Source organism: Sylvia atricapilla, chromosome 11 (assembly GCF_009819655.1).
Source record: "Sylvia atricapilla isolate bSylAtr1 chromosome 11, bSylAtr1.pri, whole genome shotgun sequence".
Lineage (NCBI taxonomy): Eukaryota > Metazoa > Chordata > Aves > Passeriformes > Sylviidae > Sylvia > Sylvia atricapilla.
Window position 1 is genome coordinate 18,410,452 of NC_089150.1, and position 19,490 is coordinate 18,429,941.

General features: G+C 43.3%; 1 protein-coding gene across 1 annotated transcript in view; it reads right to left on the reverse strand.

Annotated features, from left to right (window-relative positions):
- VGLL4 (vestigial like family member 4) overlaps window positions 1–17,529 on the reverse strand; it is a 77,477-nt gene extending 59,948 nt beyond the window's left edge. Inside the window, exons 1-2 of the mRNA XM_066326942.1 lie at window positions 17,458–17,529; window positions 10,389–10,465 (exon numbers count right to left, since the gene is read on the reverse strand). Of these exons, the coding sequence (XP_066183039.1) occupies window positions 10,389–10,464 (76 nt within the window). The 5' untranslated portion in view covers window position 10,465; window positions 17,458–17,529. The remainder of the gene's footprint in view (window positions 1–10,388; window positions 10,466–17,457) is intronic.
- Between the last annotated feature and the right edge of the window lie 1,961 nt (window positions 17,530–19,490).

The following is a 19,490-nucleotide window of genomic DNA, read 5'->3' on the forward strand; positions in this document are numbered from 1 at the left end:
TGGACTCCAACAAGCATCTGCTGGGAGCAGGAGAAGCTGAGCACTGTCCATGGAGCAGCTCCTGCCAGGAGCTCACTGAGCCTCTTCAGGAACAGTCAGCTCAGAGCCTGCCACTGAAAACACTAAATGTAATTCTAAAAAATGCAATAATCAAAAATCTCTTTTTTTTTCAATTTTCCAAGTTCTTCCTTTCCACAGAAGAAACAGCGCAAAGCCAACTATTTTCCTTCATACTCACTGAAAAATAACACTCTCAATAAGCTCTGCACCTATTTTATCCAACATATGAGTAATTATTGATTGATAACTCTGTTAAGGACAACTATCAGTGCCAATGTATTTAAAGCTAAGTAACGATTCAAATACACTTCTAAAATTGGAGTTCAACATTTTGCAATAGAAGAATAATTTGAGTAGGTACATATGTAGCATAAAACAATATAATTATGGTAAGTACCAGCATTCTGCAGTAAAGATGTCCTGGAAAAAATATATCCAGAAAAAAAATATATATATATTCTGAAAAAAAAAAATTCTGAAAAAAAAATCCGGGGGAAAAAAATCTGAAAAAAAAATATCCACAAATAAAAACATACCCACAAATAAAAATATATACACAAATTCTCCCAAAGACAGAACCTTGCACAGTAAGATCACCGGTTTCAACACTGCTCTACTTGAATGTACTTGAATTCCAGAGCACTGCTGGAAAACCATTATATTGTCTGCTGATGAGGTAAATCTAAGGATAAAAACATCCTCCATGAACCTCGTGTTTTGGAGGTGAGTTCAAATGGGAAAGGATGAGTTCTGTGTGTTTATAAAATCAAACTTCATTCCAGGTTAAGCAGGAGGTGAATGGAGATGCAGAAATCGGGAAGAGGGACAGATGGAGCTGTGGATGAACTGGGCACTCTTCTGTCAGGAGCCACATCCGTCCAGCCCCAAAAAAGCAAATAAAGGCAGGAGATTTGCAGTAATGAGGTTCCAGTTGTAACACACAGATGTTTTCACACAAACCAAACAGACAACGTGGCCACGACCCAGAAAATAAAAGCAGTTACTGCTCTTGGCATCATTCCAGAAAAAAAATCCCAGGGCTTGGAGTAGAATTGTTCCCTTTGAATCAAGAAAACACACAAAGGGATTTGGAGTGTTTATTTGCCCAATTTCTGCCCAACTGTTTGGAATTTCTCTGACTTGCACAGCAATAGATGAGTATCTAAAGCAAATTTATTGCAGTGCTATGAAATTATTATCACCCAGCACAACGCTGTTGGCAGGGGATGCACAAAAATACTGAAAGTGTTTTGGGGCACCTTTCAATGAATTAAGCTTAAAGTCAGAACAGAAAAGGGAAAAAAATTCAGAGAGTAATAAACCACTCTTCAATTTGCTAAATAAGAAGTATTTCTCCTTTTAAGCTTATGGATGACAAGATTTTCTGTAGTGACATTGTTTATGGCTGCCCTGCAGATTTGCAGCCAGAATTCTGTTTTCACAGGGAATTGATTTGAGTCAGCAGCAGAAGAGGGAAAATTAATAAAAAATAAAGCAAGGCATTTTGGTGTTTGCTTCTTGGAGGAGAAAGAAGAAAAAAAAAAAAAAAAAAAAAAAAAGCTTTTCTTCAGGCTTCTGAAGCAAAGCATTGCTGCTTTTTTTCCTTCTTGAACAAAAGGCCAAAGTTGGTAAAGCAGTCTGTTAATTGACTGTATCCTCTCCGTTTCACAAGTCATTCCATCAGGACACTCACCTCGAATTGGAAAACCCACGTCCACATCCCACCTCCTCCTCCAGGTCAGAATTTGAATGGCAGACCATAAATAAAGTCTGGGTTCCCAGCCAGGGAAAAGAGAAAATTCCAAACAGATGCTCATTAACTAAGAACCTGCAATGCTGCTTTTTTACAGCAGAACTGTCAAATTTCTGTGATCATTTCACTAAAGGCTGTGTGAGTGAGCAAAGACTGAAGGCTGCATAGGACCACCTCAATTTTAACCTTGAACTTTTCATTTGAAGGCAATTTTAACTGCTGCTGGAAGAATTGGGTTTATATTGTTGAGCCTGGTTTAAAACACGGTGTTAAAGGCAGCAATGAAATTGCTAAATGCTCTGATTCCAGACACTTGATAAAGTGCTGAAATAAGTACCCACAGAAACAAGTACATTAAAAAAAGCAGAGAAAGTGGTAAATATGTCAAATCTGTTATAAATACATAGTATATTATTGGCTTTTCGCAAATATTAAGATAAATGCTGTATGCATAATGTTAGAATCACTTTGCTGTATAAATATAGCTTTTATTTCTGCTAGTAACAAAACTTTAAAATAGTAGTAAAATAGCTAACAAATAGTTATGCTTGTAACTGAACTGTCTACTTAGTTAAAATGACTTCCAGTAAACATATGATAAAGACCCTGCTGCTAAAATGTTAATTATCAGCACCTACCATCTCTAGAAAGTACAGACCAAAGCCCAAACTGCAAGCAATAATAAAAAAGGACCAAAACCACAGCCAAACTCCATATACACTCTTTAAAAAAAAAAAAATAAAACAAAACAAGAAAAGACCATACAAAACAGCTCCTAAAATATATAAGCTAGTTTATGAAAAAGTATGAGCATACATAATAGTCTATGAATATACAACAGACTGATGAAATAAAAAAAAGTATTTAAAGAATATCTCCAAAAATAGTAAGTGTACTTTTAGCTAAAAGCCAATCACCCAGCCATTTACCTTTCTCTGTCTCCTTGTCTTTTATTGACCTTTTTCAGTTTTACAAAAAAACCCCAAACTTAGTTTTTCAAAAGTACATTAAAAAAAAGCAGAGAAAGTGTTTTTTTTGGTTTTTTGGGTTTTTTTTGTGTCTGTGTGTGTGTTGTTGTTTTGTTTTGGGGTTTTTTTTTTGTGTTTTTTTGTTGTTGTTTTTTGTTTTATTGAGTTTTTTGGGGTCTTTTAGGTTTTGTTTTTTTTTTTTTTTTTTTTTTTTTTTTGCTTTCTAAAATCAAATTAAACGTGCCAAATCACATGTGCCACGGGAAGAACGGGCACATTCCCACGCTGGTTTCCATCCCCACAGACAAAACACAAGCGGGGAATAATTTCCCTGCGTTGTTGGGGGAATTCAGGCTGGAACAAACACGACTTCTGGTAAAACAGACCAGGGATTCTGTGGGGTGTTTGGGTGGGTTTTTTTAATATTTTTGTGTTTTTTCGGTAAGAAAGCCCACGGCCAGCACTGGAGAACTCCTTTGAGGAGCGTGTGCACTGAGGCAATTCCAGCTGGGATGTGCCAGCCCGGTGCTCAGCCAGCCGCGATTTCTGCTATCTGATGACAAATTCCGTCCCAGAGAGAAGATCCCTCCCCCTCCACTGTGCCAGACAACATTTACAGGGATGAAATTTCAGCAGACACCCGGTTTTTAATCCCGAATTGACTTCGGAGGGCAGGAAAGGCCCGATGGTGTGGCTGCCACAGCCGGGGCCGTCTGAAGGATGCTGCGTTTACAAACGACGGGCAGCTGAACTTTCTGCCCAAAAACCCCATTCCCAAGGAACAGCTTTTGTTCCTGCAGGAATTTCCATCCCTCCCCTGGCTCTGCTAATGGGGTTCCCCTGCTCCCAAAACAGCACCGAGGCGCCACGCACACAATTGCCCCATTTTCCAGCCTATTTAACAGGGTGAAAACATCCTTTTGTTTTCTTGCTGCAATAACCTCGGAGGGAAGAAGGGGAAAAAAAAAAAAGGGTGAAACTTTCTGGGGATGAGAATAATTCATTGGGTTTTTTTCCAAGCCAAGCAAGTTGTCCTACCTAAGGCTGGTGCTTCCAAGAGAATCCTAAAATTCATGGTATGGTCCTGCCAGCATTCCCAGGAGTGAGATCCTGAGTGATACACAGAGAAAGGCTCAGCAAGGACAAAAAGCTGCAGGTCAGGAGTTCAGCCATTCACATATTGGACTAAGAAGCAGCTTTGCTGATATTTAAACCAGAAGGTGTTTTCTTTCAATCTGAAAGCAGAACGCTCTGCACGTTATTACTCAGAGTTGTATTATTTCAAGCTTTTGGTGTTCACACAACATCAGATGATTGAGGCTGCGGCTCAAGGACTGAACCACTCACGTTTTCCCATCACATTACTATAATGCTGAAACATCACACTGCCACACTTTCCCCCCTTCCATTAAAAAAAAAAAAAGATGATTTATGTCACAAATTGCACTCCAAACCTACCAGGACTCCCTCCACCATTGATCAAACGTTACTTACACGACAAGCTGATAAATGTACTTTTAACACCTCTCACGGCTGCTAAGGGATTACAAATGTAGATTTTTGCTGACACTGCTCCTTAGAAATTCGAGCTTTTCTTCCAGGAAATTTCAGTTGCTCTTTTGCTGGACAGCACAGATAAACTCTCAGCACAAGCACAGTTGCTAAGTCATAAAAACTAAACTCTTAAAAACTATTCCATTACTTAACTACACATTTCTACCCACAATTAAAGAATCCAGGGTATTAAAGTGAGTCTAATCACACCTCTAATTTTTAAGACCAACATTTTGTATATATCAAATATCTGCCTCTTCTCTGAGCCAAGGTGGCAAAAAAACCCAACCAAATCAGTATTTTAATTAGCCAGAAAAGAAGAAACAAACGTCCATGCGGTGAATCCATCTATGTTCATATCAGAAATTATCCTGGAGAACTTCTCACCCTCCCCTGGAACAAAGTCCTGAAGAAATTGCCAAGCTCGAAATGAAAATTTGTGCTGGGTGGGTTAATAAGAGATGTCCAAGAGCTGACAAACCCTGATAAAAAACCCCCAAGCTCTGAGAGCACTCAGAAAACCCTCACACATACAAAACACTGTTAAACTTATTGACAAAACGCAAAATAAAAATCTGAATTTAAGTGGTTTGTGTTGCCCTTGACCAAGCAGGACTGCAGCAAGCATTGTCCTACAAAACAAAAAACTCCATCACTGCAGGAGCCCTGGATGTCACAGTAAAGTTTTTAGTAAAAGCATCATCTACAACCTTTTCAGTATAAAAAATGTAATAAAATGTAAAATATATAAAGAAATAAGTAAAATCTTATTTGGGCTAAATTGGGAAAAACCCAGACAGGGATTTCCTCAGTCTTTGTAATGAGTCCCAGGTAAAGGAACAGAACCCAACACTCGCCAAAGCAAGGGATTTTGAAGGACACAAACACATTTTAGATGCCAGAAAGATCCCTGAACATCCCAGCATGCCCTTATTAAACTTAATTTTAGCTTTAATAAGGTTTAATTTTAGGTTTTGAAGGGAACTGGATTCCCTTCCACCCCTGCAGCAAAAGTTCTGAGGATGAGCAGCAAGACTGAAATCTCTCTTAATTCAGAATTCAAGACCTTTCCCATTTATTTCTCTGTCCCAAGATTTGCTATTTTGCACCTACAGGTGCAAAACTAAAATACAAAGGAGGAGTCTCATGATAAGATTGTGTTCTACTGGAAATCTGCCCTTGTTCTGAGTAATATTTTGTACAGAGTATTTCTTGCCCTTTCACTGCAATTCCTCCCACTTCTGCTTGGCATGGGGAGAAGTTGTGAACACAAAATGAACAGGAATTGTTCTTTTTCACATCTCTGCAAACGTCCTGTTCCCCATTCTTCTGAGGCTGATGAATCTGCACGAAAAAAGGAAACCAAACCAACCCCACACAACCCAACCAATGCTGGGAAAAAACCCTCACAATCCTCCAAAAAACAACCTGCAAACGATCCCTGAGGCTTCCTTTGTATCACCTTCATTCACAGATCAAATCCCATCCAATTCCTCACTTTCAGTCATCCAAAAGACTTCAGGATCTGGGGTATTTTCAGTGCTGAGGGAACTGTTCCCCAGTAGGATGGAAGCTCTTTAAAGTCCTGCAAATGTTGATTTTTAAATCCTGCCTCAGGCTCACTGCCCATAATTTGTCATAAATTTACACAACAAACAGCAGCAGCGTGGGTGGGACAGTCCTGGTGATGCTGGAAATGTTTCATCATTAGTATCTTTAACACAAATAAAAACACTCAAGTCTGATTCTGCTACAAATACTGCTTTTTTATTATTTAAAACAATAAGCTTACAGAGCCACCATCTTCTTCAACAGTGCTAAAAAATTGTAAATTCTCCTCAACTCAGCCTTGAAGCAGGATCTTCCCCCCTTTTTTTTTTTTTCTTTTCTTTTGGGGATCAGCTATCCAAAACAAATACACATTGCATATTTATTCACGAGGAGGTGGCACAAAATTCACGCTCCTGATGAACTCCTGCTACCAGTGAGGAGCAGCAAAATCTGCTTGGTGGCTCTTGTCTACACGAGGGTTTTATTACAAAGAGGATTAGGGCAGGGATTTTAAAGCACAATAATTCCTCTGTACTAGGAATATCGACTGTAATGGTCTGGTCTTAATTATTTCAAGTGGATTAAAGTGAACCACATAAAAGCAACTGTTGCCAAACAAGAACATTGTTCACAGGCAAGGAGGGTGGAATTGCACTTCCAGGCTCCCCTGCACACATGTGACCCATGGCACATGTGCAAGGAGCGTGCATTCAGCAAAGATCTTTTTTTTTTTTTTAATGTAGTCCTCTATCAGTTTTGTAAAACATCAATCAAAACTCAACAGGTATGGATTTGGTCCAAGGCATTAAAATACAAAGTTTTACCCAGGTGGTGCCATTTATGAGCTGTACCCAAATCTTCCATTTCCTTCTGGAAGTGCATTCTCTCCTGCTTGCCCACAGCAGATTTGTCACTGTATTACCCCGAGAGACTGAGAATAAACATGGCTTTTCTTATACATTCCCATATATTTTAACTGGGTTTATATATTGGAGGGAAGTGTAAAAATTTTCCTATAAATCCACACAGACTGAGTACAAAGTGCTTACAATAAAATCTGCAATTAGTGTTTTCCTGCACTGTTCTCTCAATTATTCTCAAGATTATGCTTTTAAACCCTTGTTTGTAAGTGAAAGACCAGTTCCCAAACTCCTTATACCAGATAAATACAAAATTATAATCCTCTCACTGCTTGAACACTTGCTTAAACCCTCCTAGCTTATGCTGTGCTCTTCCAAAAACAGCCCAATGGAGCCCTGAGCAGATGAAAAGTCAGAACAAGGCCAGCAAGAACAGTGCAGGGAAAGGAGAGTAACAAGTGACAAACATCTTATCGGAAAATGCAAAATTCAAGTTCACAATAACCCACACTGTGTCGGGTTTAAGGCTGTGATAACAATAAAAATCCAGCAGGGATGCACATCACAGAGATGGATGGTTACTTCTTCCAAATCCCATTTCTGGGATTGAAAAGAACCCAGCAAACCCTTCCAGGTGCCATTTACTGATGAAATAGTTGCTCCTTACCTATAGCTCCTCATCAGGGGAAACTGATTTTTTAATGGCCTTTCCTCCACTACTGACAAGTGAGAAATTAGTGACCAGCCTTTAACGCGTCTGGCTCACAATGACATCATTGCCTGTCGTCTTTTGTTCAACCTCCTTTTGATTTTTTTAAATACAATAAACCCTAAATAACTGCTCCAATCTCCACTCTAAGAGTCAAAATCCCAAACTGCAGTAGCCATTCCTGCTCCATAATTAATCTTTCCCCGTGACACAGCAGTTAAAACAAATGTGCTTCATAAATTTTCATTGCTAACAAGTGCAGGATGATTTCGGCTGGGAGCTGTTGAAATGCAGTCTCTAGTCCTTGAGCTAAAGCAGAGTTGGGAGTGAAGGCAGCCCCCAGGGTTAACTCAGCACTGCCCAAGGAACCCCCAGGATGGAAACTGGGGCATCACCTGGGGGCCCCCATCCCTCCCTGCCTCTGTCCTGCCTTTCTTCCTCCCTCTTGGCCTTTTCTCCTTCCATTACCATAGCTATAATCTTCTATTTCAATTATTTCATAGATCTTCATTTGTAAAATTTTCTAATTTTCACAGGTTTTACCCTTTTTTCTGTCTTTTCTTCTCCCCATCCCATCCAGGGCTGGGGAGCTGTGTGACACTTGGTTGCTGGCTGAGCTTAAACTCATTTAGGTTAAACTCGTTTCTTTAAATTCATTTTCTTTAAGTTTAAACTCATTTTTTCAACTCTTAAAGAGTTGAAAAGTATTTGTTTTAAACAGTTCATGACTTGTACACACACTAAGACACTCCAGTATTATTTGACCCTGCAGTGAGTGCAAGAGCCTTCACATTTCAAAGCATGAAATTCATAAATATTGAGTGTTAATTATTATATTCATAATAAATTACCAATATATAAATATTGGTAACATTGCTGCACTCCTGGTCATTACTGGAATTTTGGAAACACTGCAGAATTCTGTTTTAGACAGAGTGGAGATACAGAAATGCAGACAGCACAACTGCTAGAACCTCAGTGAAAGCTCAAGGATAACAGCTAAATTCAGGATTAAAACGACCTTCCAAACTAACTTTTTTTTACCCAGAATGAGTTCCAAAAGCTGACACAAGCTCATTTCTCTGCTCTCAGCAGCTCCTGCAGCACTTTGGGCTGGGAGACAGCAGCAGGGCAAGCTGCAGACAGCACAAGAAGCTGCAGAGTGGCATAAATCTAATTAAGTCTAAGTGGTAAGACTAAAGGAATGTAAATTAGAACCAGATCCACATCAGCTCCCTCACATGCAGCTTGCAGTGAATCAAACTTCCTCTGGATTCTCTAAAACCCAACATTCCTGCCCTGTGAAGCTCAGAATCAAGCTACAGTCCCAGGCAACAGTGAACCAAAAAGAATGCATTTAAGCTCAAGAAAACTGAGACCACCAATTCAAAATACAGTTTTTTCAATGTAGCCAAAAGAAATCCCCCCTTCCCCCCCCACCAAAATCACGGTTGAAATGATTTCCTCAAGGAGTTCCACTGCTGTTCGTTTTACCAGAAATAACCAAGGCAAATCCACCAAACCATCCCTCTGCAGTGGCACCACTGAAAACTTGGTATTTATCCAGCTGCAAATGTGCAAGAACAGCAACACCAACATCCATTACAAAGCAGATTTTCAGCAGTAAACCAATTATTTCATTAATATTCAAGGCAAATTATTTTCAAAAATGTATCCAGAACAAAAGAACCAAAGAAGAAATGCTGCATTCATCTTAAAAATGCACAGAAGTTTCACATTGATCTTAAAAATGCACAGACTGGCAAAAGCAGTTTGAAATCCAAAATACCAGGTTTCCAGTCAGAAATCCAAAATACCAGCTTTCCCAGTCAGAAATCCAAAATACCAGCTTTCCCAGTCAGAAATCCAAAATACCAGCTTTCCCAGTCAGAAATCCAAAATACCAGCTCTCCCAGTCAGAAATCCAAAATACCAGCTTTCCCAGTCAGAAATCCAAAATACCAGCTTTCCCAGTCAGAAATCCAAAATACCAGCTTTCCCAGTCAGAAATCCAAAATACCAGCTTTCCCAGTCAGAAATCCAAAATACCAGCTTTCTCCTGAGGTTGAGACCCAAAGTGCACACACTACTCAGAAAACACATTTATTACTGAGCATGCAGGTAACAGCCTGATCTGTGAAGTGGCACTGCAGCTTGGCAGAACTGAAAATATCATTCTAACCTGAGTTAACCCGTCTGAAACTCTTCCCATGAATGGCAAAAGCAAAAAAGCCCACCCAGTTGTGTGCTCTTAAATGAGATGTAACCAAAATTCTCTGGGAGTCTGAGTTCTCAGTCTGGCCTTAGTCTGACAGCAGCTCCACCACAATTTTTTGCCTACTAACAATGCAAGTGAGAAAAGAGAGGCACCTTTACATGAATCAAATACATTTTAAAATAAATTCATATTTCTGTTATTGATCAGTCTCTGTAATGATTGCCAGGTAAAGAAACAGAACCCAACACTCGCCAAAGCAAGGGATTTTGAAGGACACAAACACATTTTAGATGCCAAAAAGATCCCTGAACATCCCGGCATGCCCTTATTAAACGTAATTTTAGCTTTAATAAGGTTTAATTTTAGGTTTTGAAGGGAACTGGATTCCCTTCCACCCCTGCAGCAAAAGTTCTATGGATGAGCAGCAAGACTGAAATCTCTCTTAATTCAGAATTCAAGACCTTTCCCATTTATTTCTGTCCCAAAATAAGAATCTAAAAAAAATTTTTTAAAAATGTCAGTCAATCTCTCCTGCCCACTGACCAATTTAAATGGAAGGTGTTGGAAAACAACCTCTGAAGCGTTCCCTACACCCTGAGGAGAGTTTTTCACACATCCTGGACTCAGTACAATTCCAGTGTGGATGAAAGCAGCCTCCAGGCTGATTCCCAGAGCCAACACAGAGCAGCTGGATGCAGCAAGGCAGGGAACTCACGTTTCTCATCATCAGCATGGACCAGGGATGCTGCTCTTGACAGAACATCCAAGGGAGTCTCCATTCCTCTCTGCATCCTGCAAAATCCACAGGCAAAGTTTCAGACAGTAAACTGAACACTCAGAGCACACACACCGGGTTTACAGCAGCGGGGAGAAAAAGACTCCAAAATCAGATTTTGTGCTGTTCTTTTCCCCTTACAGCAGCACAGGAGTGGTTAAAATGTTACTGCTGGGAACAGGGAAATGCTGGGATTGCCTTTCCCACCCAAACAAAGCAGAACCCCAAATTCCCCAGGGCTGGAGTTGTTACACTGCTCCCACACGGTGTAACAGGCTCAGTTACTACCTCTTGTAGTGCCTAAAAAACAGCAATATCAATAATGATGCCAATAAACCAAAAACACTGTCCCTGCCAGTGCATGGGCATGGATTGCTTCAGATCCTCAGCATTCCACAAACTTCACCTCCACACCCTCTCCCCTGCCCAGCGCAGAATCATCCAAATTTTATCATTTTATTAAGATTTTTTTTTTTTTTATTAATAAACACAGAGTTGAATTCTGGGGGTGTGTATGTACAACCACACACAGAATTTTTATTTTTTTTAAATCATAATCATGCCTCAGAAGTTGCTTTGTCCTGGATTTTGCCCCTTACAACACACAATACCCATCCAGGAAAAATAAACTCCTAGCACATTGAAAATGCCTTTTCCAGCACTACACCAAGCAACAAACTCCCACAAAACCAGTGACTGCATTGCAGCTCCTCAAAGTTTCACAGGAATGGCTTCAAAACTAAAAAAGGAGATGTTTCAGGATGAAATCCCAAAAATACAGAAGGGGAAAAAGGTAGTAGGAGAATAACACGTTGTCAAGATGTTTTTACTACAATAAACGTGTTTTCAAACAAAAAGGCAACAGCACAAGCAGAACTGTTAAAAAAAACCAAAAAAAAGAGAGGAAGGGAAAAAAACCCAGAACAACAAAATTTTGTTGAGATTTTTTCACGAAGAAAAAACCTTAGTAAAAACTTCTCCCAGAAGAACTGTTTGTTGTAACTTTACAGTATGATCTTTAAAAAAAAAACCCCAAAGGTAGTGGCAACTGCAGAAATCTCCAACACGTGTCCAGCATGTACATGGAGTTAACAACAAGCACATGTTTGGGGAGCAATTTCCTTGACTTTGCATTGAAACAATAAACCCCACTATCCTCCCTCCCTCTTCCTAAATAAGTCAGATTTTAAACTAGCCAAAGATTTTATAGCATAAGAAAAAGCATTTAAAAGCATTTGTGAGTTTAAAAAAAAATTTATTTTTAAGTTTAAAGAATGAAATCCAGTAAGATTTCCATAGAGCTATGCTAGAAGAAGAGACAAATTCGAAATAACCAAGTGTATTAAGGATTGAAAAATGTTTCTCCCTCCCTGCCAGAATCAGCTTTTGCTCAAGAGTATTTGGACTAAACTTATATAGTTAACTAACTCTTTAATTTAAAGACAAACCCTGTGGGTAAAAGGGTTTAGAAAACAAGACCTTAGCTTATTTTACTGTTTTTTCTTCATTAAATATTTATTCCTTTCACACCTGGCCACATCCTCCCCCAAACCAAAGCAGAGATTTGGAATGGATGTTCCCTGAAAAGCCTTCAGCACAATTCCCTCGTGTGCCTCGGACCTTGGCTTCATTTCTTTCATATTTTTTTTGTTTTCTTGGGGGTTTACTGAGCCTCTCACACTCATTCCTGTAACAGAGTTAAAATTCAGCTGGAAGAATGATTGAAATTTGTCTGATCAGGAGATGCAGCTACACCAGACTGAGATAACTCAGGATTCAACACTACACTGCAAACAAAATAACACAAATATTTTGGGCCTCCATTCCTTAGGGAAAAAAAATCAACTCTTGATAAACATCAATGTAAAGGATTTAAAAGTGTCTTATTAAATACAAATTAACTACATTAAGAAACTTCTTTTTTTTTTTTTCCTTTCAGCTTTCCAGTAATTTTCAAATAATGGGAGTAGCAGATGCCCAATCCCTTTCTGGACCCTGCTCCCAGTAAGGGAATGAACTGGTGACAGAAAGCCACACTGGGAGAAGGAAACAGGAACCAGTCTTCATTCACTTCAGGAAATTAGACACTTTAAAAACAACTTGACTAGAAGTGGCCGCACTAGAGCTTTGCAGCTTTGTGTATTATTGAAGTTCAGGTCCTGAGAGAGCTGCTGAGGTGCTCCCCTGACATCACAGCCTTGTGCTCACTCAAAAACTGCCATTCCCAGGGTGAAATCCCAGAGATTCTGGCACTTTTTAAACAGAGAACCAAAAAATTACCTGCAAGGAGCTAAACACTGCCAGGTTATTTTTCAAATAGTGTTCAATATCTCTTGATCTCTAAATTAAACTAACAAATGAGTGATTACAGTTCAGGAAAGAAATGAAGAGAGGGAGTGAGAGAGGAGGGATCCTCTCATAGCTCCAAGATGAAAATCCAGATTTGAGCAGGGCAAGGTGAGAAAATGCTGCAGCTGGGCCAGGGCTGCCTTGAGAGGACAGCCCAGCCATCCTGGGGGAGCCACCTTCCAGAAAGGAAGGGCCAAAAACGTTTCCCAGGCTTCCAAGAAATAAAAATCTAAAACAAAAAAAAAATACATACATAAATAAAAAAATTAAATAAAAATACAAATATAAAAATAAATATAAATAAAAAAATATCAATATAAATCACACACACACAAAACCCAAAACAAACAAAAAAATCCCCCTTGTTAATGAGGATGCTCCTGACCAAACCCAGCTGTTTCTCAGTGTGACACAAACCTGTCTATACAGCAGAACCCAACCTGGGATTTTATGTGTGTCCTCCCCAAAACCTCTCAAGTGCTTGCTAAGAAAAAACAGGAGAGGACTGAAACACAAGATACACAGGATTTATCTGATTTCAACACCCTGGAAACATTTCCCAAGGAAATCTCACTGGTTACAAAGTTGGAACTGTTGGATTCAGGAGACACGAGCCAAAAGCACTTTTATAAGCATTCAAGATATTTTTATCTACTGTTATTCCAAATATTAGTTTAATATCTTACAAAGTGCTCTTATTTATCAGCTACTGCTCCCACTCAGCACTGCCCTGTCTGTCCTGCACAGCAGCAAAGAAACATCCTGGAAAAGAGTAAAGAAATAAAAAGTGAAAGCACTTTTTAAAAGCCTGAAAGACTGAGGCAAACACTGATCCACCTGGAATTTGTTTATGCAACACCTGAAGCACACAATACCCATCGTGGAAAGAAACAGAACTTTCTTTTCCTTCTCCACTTCCTTTTCCACCACCTTCTTTTCCCTCTCCTTGCATTTTTGCAAGATGCAGGAACACACAAATGCCTGCTGATGTGGGTTTTGTATTTTTTTTTGAAGACTAGAGAGAAGTGAAAGCTTTAGAAAATAAACAGTTCAGTGTTTTCAGGGATTTCTGCATCGGGAGGAGCATGCAAGGAAAAAACCCTGAGGCTGCTTGTTTGAAATTCAGTTAAGAGGCAGCAGAGCACCACTCACACAGACCAGACAGAGACAATTATTTAATCCCACAGCTATTTAATTATCGTTTAATAATTGAATAAATATTTAAGTTCATCTTCACAGTGGGGGATGGCAGGAAAGACATGAGATGAAGAGAAGAACTTCACATTTGATTGTAAAAAAGGGAGGGAAAGGAAAGAGAAATAAAGATGATATTAGGGCAGCGATCTCATCCAGAGTTAGGCTGGGTCTAGGACAGGGCTTAGCTCAAGTCAGGTGCCAGGAACAAGGACAGAAGTGGGTGATGAGAACAGACACGAGAGCAGGCAGGACAAAATGGGAAGAATTTTGATACAATTGGGATGTGAAATCCCACAAAGAAGCCACAGGCAGGACAATGGCTGGATGACACTGACAGAACAGCAGCACAGCCTCTGCAAACTCCTGAGGAACACCAAAACCAAGCTCCAACCTGCTGGGACACAGCTGCACCTGCCAGGAGAGACAGGCTGAGCCTTTCCATGGTTTCCATGAAATCCCAAAGGGAAATCAGGGACAGGACAATGCCTGGATCACAGCAGGACTGACAGGACATCCTCAAGCTCCTCAGGAACATCAAACCAGCCTCCAACCTGCTGGGACACATCTGAGCCTGCCAGGAGAGACAGGCTGAGCCTTTCCATGGTTTCCATGAAATCCCAAAGGGAAATCAGGGACAGGACAATGCCTGGATGACAGTGGGACTGAGAGAACATCCTCAAACTCCTGAGGAACACCAAAACCAAGCTCCAACCTGCTGGGACACATCTACACCTGCCAGGAGAGACAGGCTGAGCCCTTCCATGCTGGCCAGAAAAACCTGGCACTTGAATTCCCATCTGGAGAAATTCCACAGATAAAGGCTGGAGGGAGAAGAGCAGGATTAATAAACAAAGCCCATCAGTTACAATGAAGAAGCAATTAGCGAATAACAGGACACTTGAAAAACAATCAAGACCGAAGTGTAGATAAACACAAGTGCAGGGCAAACGAGATTAATTGAAAAGAGTGGTCAATGAAGTGAAAAGCAGCTCCCACCTGGGGAGAGACTGGCCCAAAACCACCCAAATTCACACCCAGAAATGCCCAAAAGAAACAGACTCTGCTGAAGGCAATGGCAGGGAGTGAAACTGAAGAGGAAATCCAAACAAAACTAATCGGGACAATCAGCAAATGCACACGGGGAAGGAAGATAAAGCCAAAGTTTGCTGCAGAATAGGTAAATTACGTTTCTTTTTATGACAGGAGAGAGTAAAGCACATTTGCCCCGTGAATGAGAATAACGACAGGCACGCTGCAACCAACACTTTTCTCAAACAGTCACAACACACTGAAATTTCTTCAGCTTTGCTCGGACCACGGCTTCTGCTTGGGAACAGAAAAATCCTGTGTTGAGATAAGACACCCACGTGGATGTCAAAATGTGACCTGTGCGAATGTGAAAGGTGCAAGTGCTCACTTTAGATGCTGATTGCTAAGCAACACTGATTATCTCCCGCATTTACAACTCAAAACATCGAGAGTAAGTTCAGGCTATCTGGCTAAATATCACTTTTTCATTTTTAATGTATTTATCCCACTTTGGGTTTTTTTTAAACCGTGCTCGTTATGCCTGTGGAAAATCTGTTTGAACAGGCAAATCTTCAAACAGAAACAACGATTTAACTCATCACACAGAAAATTATAAGCTTAAAGCAAAGCTTTGGTGTTTTCCCTCACGCTTTTTGTTGTCTTATTGCATAAATCCCCCTTAATAAGGCAATATTTTAAGAAGCAAGCTGTTAGTAATTTCTGAAAGCTGAGAGATTTAAGGTGGGAAAGCCCAAGCTGACCTTGTCTTGTACCTACAAGAGGACTCAGAGCATCCCACGTGTTACACAACCTGCTGCAAACACATTATGAAACATTTAACCACAGCAAAGAGAAGTGAACCAAAGCTCCCTTTTCCAACACAGAATTCCCAGGTGGGTCTGGAAACAAAGCAAATAACCCCAGTCAGATGGAGAGGCTGAGAAGGTTATCAAAGTTACGTCAATAAACTGATGGGTTGTGATGCGAACACTCATAATGAAGCCGTACAAATATTTTCTACCCTATTTTAGTTACCAGGCTGATTTTAGAGCAGCCTGGCAGATCTCAGCAGCACTCCTGGGTGCTCATCACCTCAGCTCTGGCCCTGCTCCTGCTCCAGGCTGGCTGGAAAAGCTGAGCCCATCCCACACAGGGGCTCCTGAGCAGAGAGGGGAAATCATCCTGCAGCAAACCCCATCCCTGATCCCACAGCCTGCCCCAGCCCGGCCATTTCAGCAGGAAAACGCAAATTGTACAACAGGCAGGCCCAAATTGTACCAAGAGTTAATGGTTCAGAAATCCATTCCTGCTGAGTCAAAGCAGTGCTTGTGACTGAACCCAAAAAGCCTCACAGCCTGATCCCCAAAAACCAGATTACAACTGTGCAGCAGTAAGAGGAGATGGAGAGAATTCAGGCAAAACACGTTCCCCATCAGAAATCTCACACGTTCACAGAGAGGAAAATACAAATAAAGGGCCTTCAAGTCTGAAAAAGTTTATTATTAAGGCAGGAGAGGGCTACTGCGGCCCGGTTGTACAGAGTTTTGGATTTTCTCACTGCCTGCAGAGCTTCACTCACTCACGTTTCCCAAACTGCAGCTTCTTTCTCCGTGAGGAAAACTCTTTAAAACAACCCTGCGTTCTACAGTCAGAGAAAAACCAACCAGAGAAATTACCCTGCAGGAGAAATCCTGGAACTCCTGCTCAGCCTCTTTGGTGTAATTAAATGATAATAATAAAAAAATTACCATTATTTCTTGTTCCTGATAATCCCGAAGCAGGCACCCATCAGAAAAGAATGAGCCGGCTTTAGGGATTCTCCCGCGCCAGAGGAAAGGGGTGTTAAATTCCCATTCATCCACTCTCAGCAAAGGGGTGGACAGCGTGGACAGCTTAACCCAGGGGATGAATTAATTACTGCCGCTCACATCTGGAGAACACGCAGCCGGCGTGACACCACGCCGCTAAAGGCTAAATAAAAACCCTCTGCCAACGGGATATTATAAAAGCAGCAGCGCCAAAAGCCTTCCCAGCGCCCTTGGGACGCGTTCTAGAAGGTTTCACCTCTGCTACCGGAGCGGTGCCGCCGAGTTTCCCCGCAGGAAGAACTCGGAGGGCGGGAGCCAAGCGGCGAGTTCCAGCCAGCAGAGCGGCCGGGGCTGTGCGCACCCCGGGCACCCTCCTGCCGGGGCTTCTCCTCCGGGCCCTGCCGCCCGCGGAGAGCAGCCTCCCGGGGAACGGGGCGGCGGAGCGGCTCCCTGCCCGCCTGGCTCCCTGCCCGCCTGGATCCCGACCCCGCCTGGATCCCGACCCCGCCGGCAGCGGGGAAAGCCGGCAGCGCGGAGAGGACGGGTCAGCAGCCCCGTCCCGCCGCCGCTCCCTCCGCCCCCGCGGCCACCTGTGTGCGCTGTCCCCGCGCTGTCCCCGCACTCACCGGCGCTCCGGGCGGTGCCGGTGGCCGCAGCGCGGCCGCTGCGCCCCGCGGGCCGGGCCGGGCCGGGCCGGGCCGGGCGGAGACAGCGGCGGCGTGCGGGCCCGGTCCGGAGCAGGCGCGGCTGGGCCGGCCCCGCTGGCTGCGCGGGCCCGCCGAGGAATCCCAGGAATGAGGGAATTCTGCGGCGAGCAGGTGGGGAGCGCCGCCCGCCCCCATTGGCCGGGCGCCCGTGACGTCAGCGCGAGTAGGGTAATGAGGCGCTGACGTCACATCCTCGCAGGTAGGGAGCGCGCGGGCCACGCCCCCCGGGGAGGAGGGACACGGGCTCGAAGGTCGCGGGTTCGAGCCCCGGCAGCGGCAGGAGGGCACGAGTGAGGACACTGCCCCAACCCTAAACCTTTGCCTCCCCCCGCAGGAAAAAGCGCAGGGGAACAACACCGAGCTAAACATACAGAAAAACCCTCTCTCGAGAACAAAACGCTTTTTAAAACTGTGCGTTTCGAATGAAAGCATCCGGCTCGGTATCCCCAGGCACACCAAGACACGCACGAGTGGCGGGTTCCAGAGGCTGCTGTCACTGCCTGTGCCCGGCGGGAGCGGGGCGGTCACATCCCCGTGCTCCGCACGCCGTGACGGGCATTGGGGCGGGCAGCTCTCCCCTGTTCACTGCCGGCACCGCGGCGGGGTGGGCACAGCGCCTTCCCCCGCGGGGACTCGCCGCCTGGCAGGAGCTGCCCCAGAGCAAAGCCGAGCCGCGTGGTCACCGAGCTGCTCCTGTCCCCTCCGCCTGCGGGGCAGGGGCTGCTCGGATACCTGAATATTCCCCTGAATATGGAACATTCCAGGTTCCAGGGTCCCCGCGCTGCTGGAAGAGGACGGCAGCTGTTGTCCCCACGCCAGCACAGCCTCGGCCGTTCCCGAGGCTGCCATTAACTGCGGGTGAGGGCCGCGCCCTGCCCACACTGCCCGCGTTTGGCGGCGGTGTCACACCGAGCTGTGTGCAGCCCCAGGAGCCGCCGCCCCGCAGCCAAGGACAAGGTTTGGCCACGGCACTCTGAAGGATCTGGGGATGCTGCTCCCAGGCTTGCAGAAATGAATTCCGGAGGAGGAGAGGATACGGGAAAGTCTTCTGCTGTCCACACTGAACATCAGGGCCCGGAACGGAGCGTTTTATCCTCCCCGGGATCTGAGGTGGCCTCGGGCGGCTCTTGGAGCGCATTGCCAAGGGAAGGAAAGGGACAATAAATCAACCTGAGCCCCGTCAAGAGCCTTGGGGTTGCAGCTTTGTGGTGGAACCCAAAAAAAGAGCCCAGGGCAGCAGAAACACGGAGTGTCCCGGTGGGATCCTGCTCAGGGCGTTTCCCCACCTCCCTCGCTGTGACAAGAAATGCCCAAGCACAGAAAAGGCACCACGGCGGTGTTTGCTCAAGGAGAAAGGCACCAAGGGCACAGCAGGATTTATCTGAGGTGCTGGACCTGGGCTTTGTGCACGGAACGGGGCAGAAACATTCCCCCACACACAGGCAGAGGTGCGGCCAGGGCTGTGGGCAGGGATGAACACACACACCCTGAACTTGCATTCCTGGAAGATCCCGAGCCCATGGAGGCTCTGCGCTGTCCAGCTCCCGTTTAAAAGTCCATCAGAATCCTGCTGACGCTGAAGTATTTTCATATCCTCGCAAGGACAGGTCATGAGATCTCCGGGCCACCAAAAGTTAGCCAAAAGCACATTCCAAACCTAAATTAAATCCAGATTTAGACTACACGCGCTCAGGGTATCTAATAGGAACGCTTAGATAAAAGTGATTTTATTTTTGATGAAAAGAAATGAAAGGCATGTAGTGTCACAACCACCACGAACATAATTTTATACATGTTGCAAAAATTTCGTCTGTGACATCTATAATAATAGAATTTAATACTGGATGTTGTATTAATGGACTACTGGAGATTGTTTTCATTACCAGCAAGAAAGAAGAGGTGCTTGATGATCTAATATTTGGGACAAAAAGTAGTCAAAACAGTAATGTAAA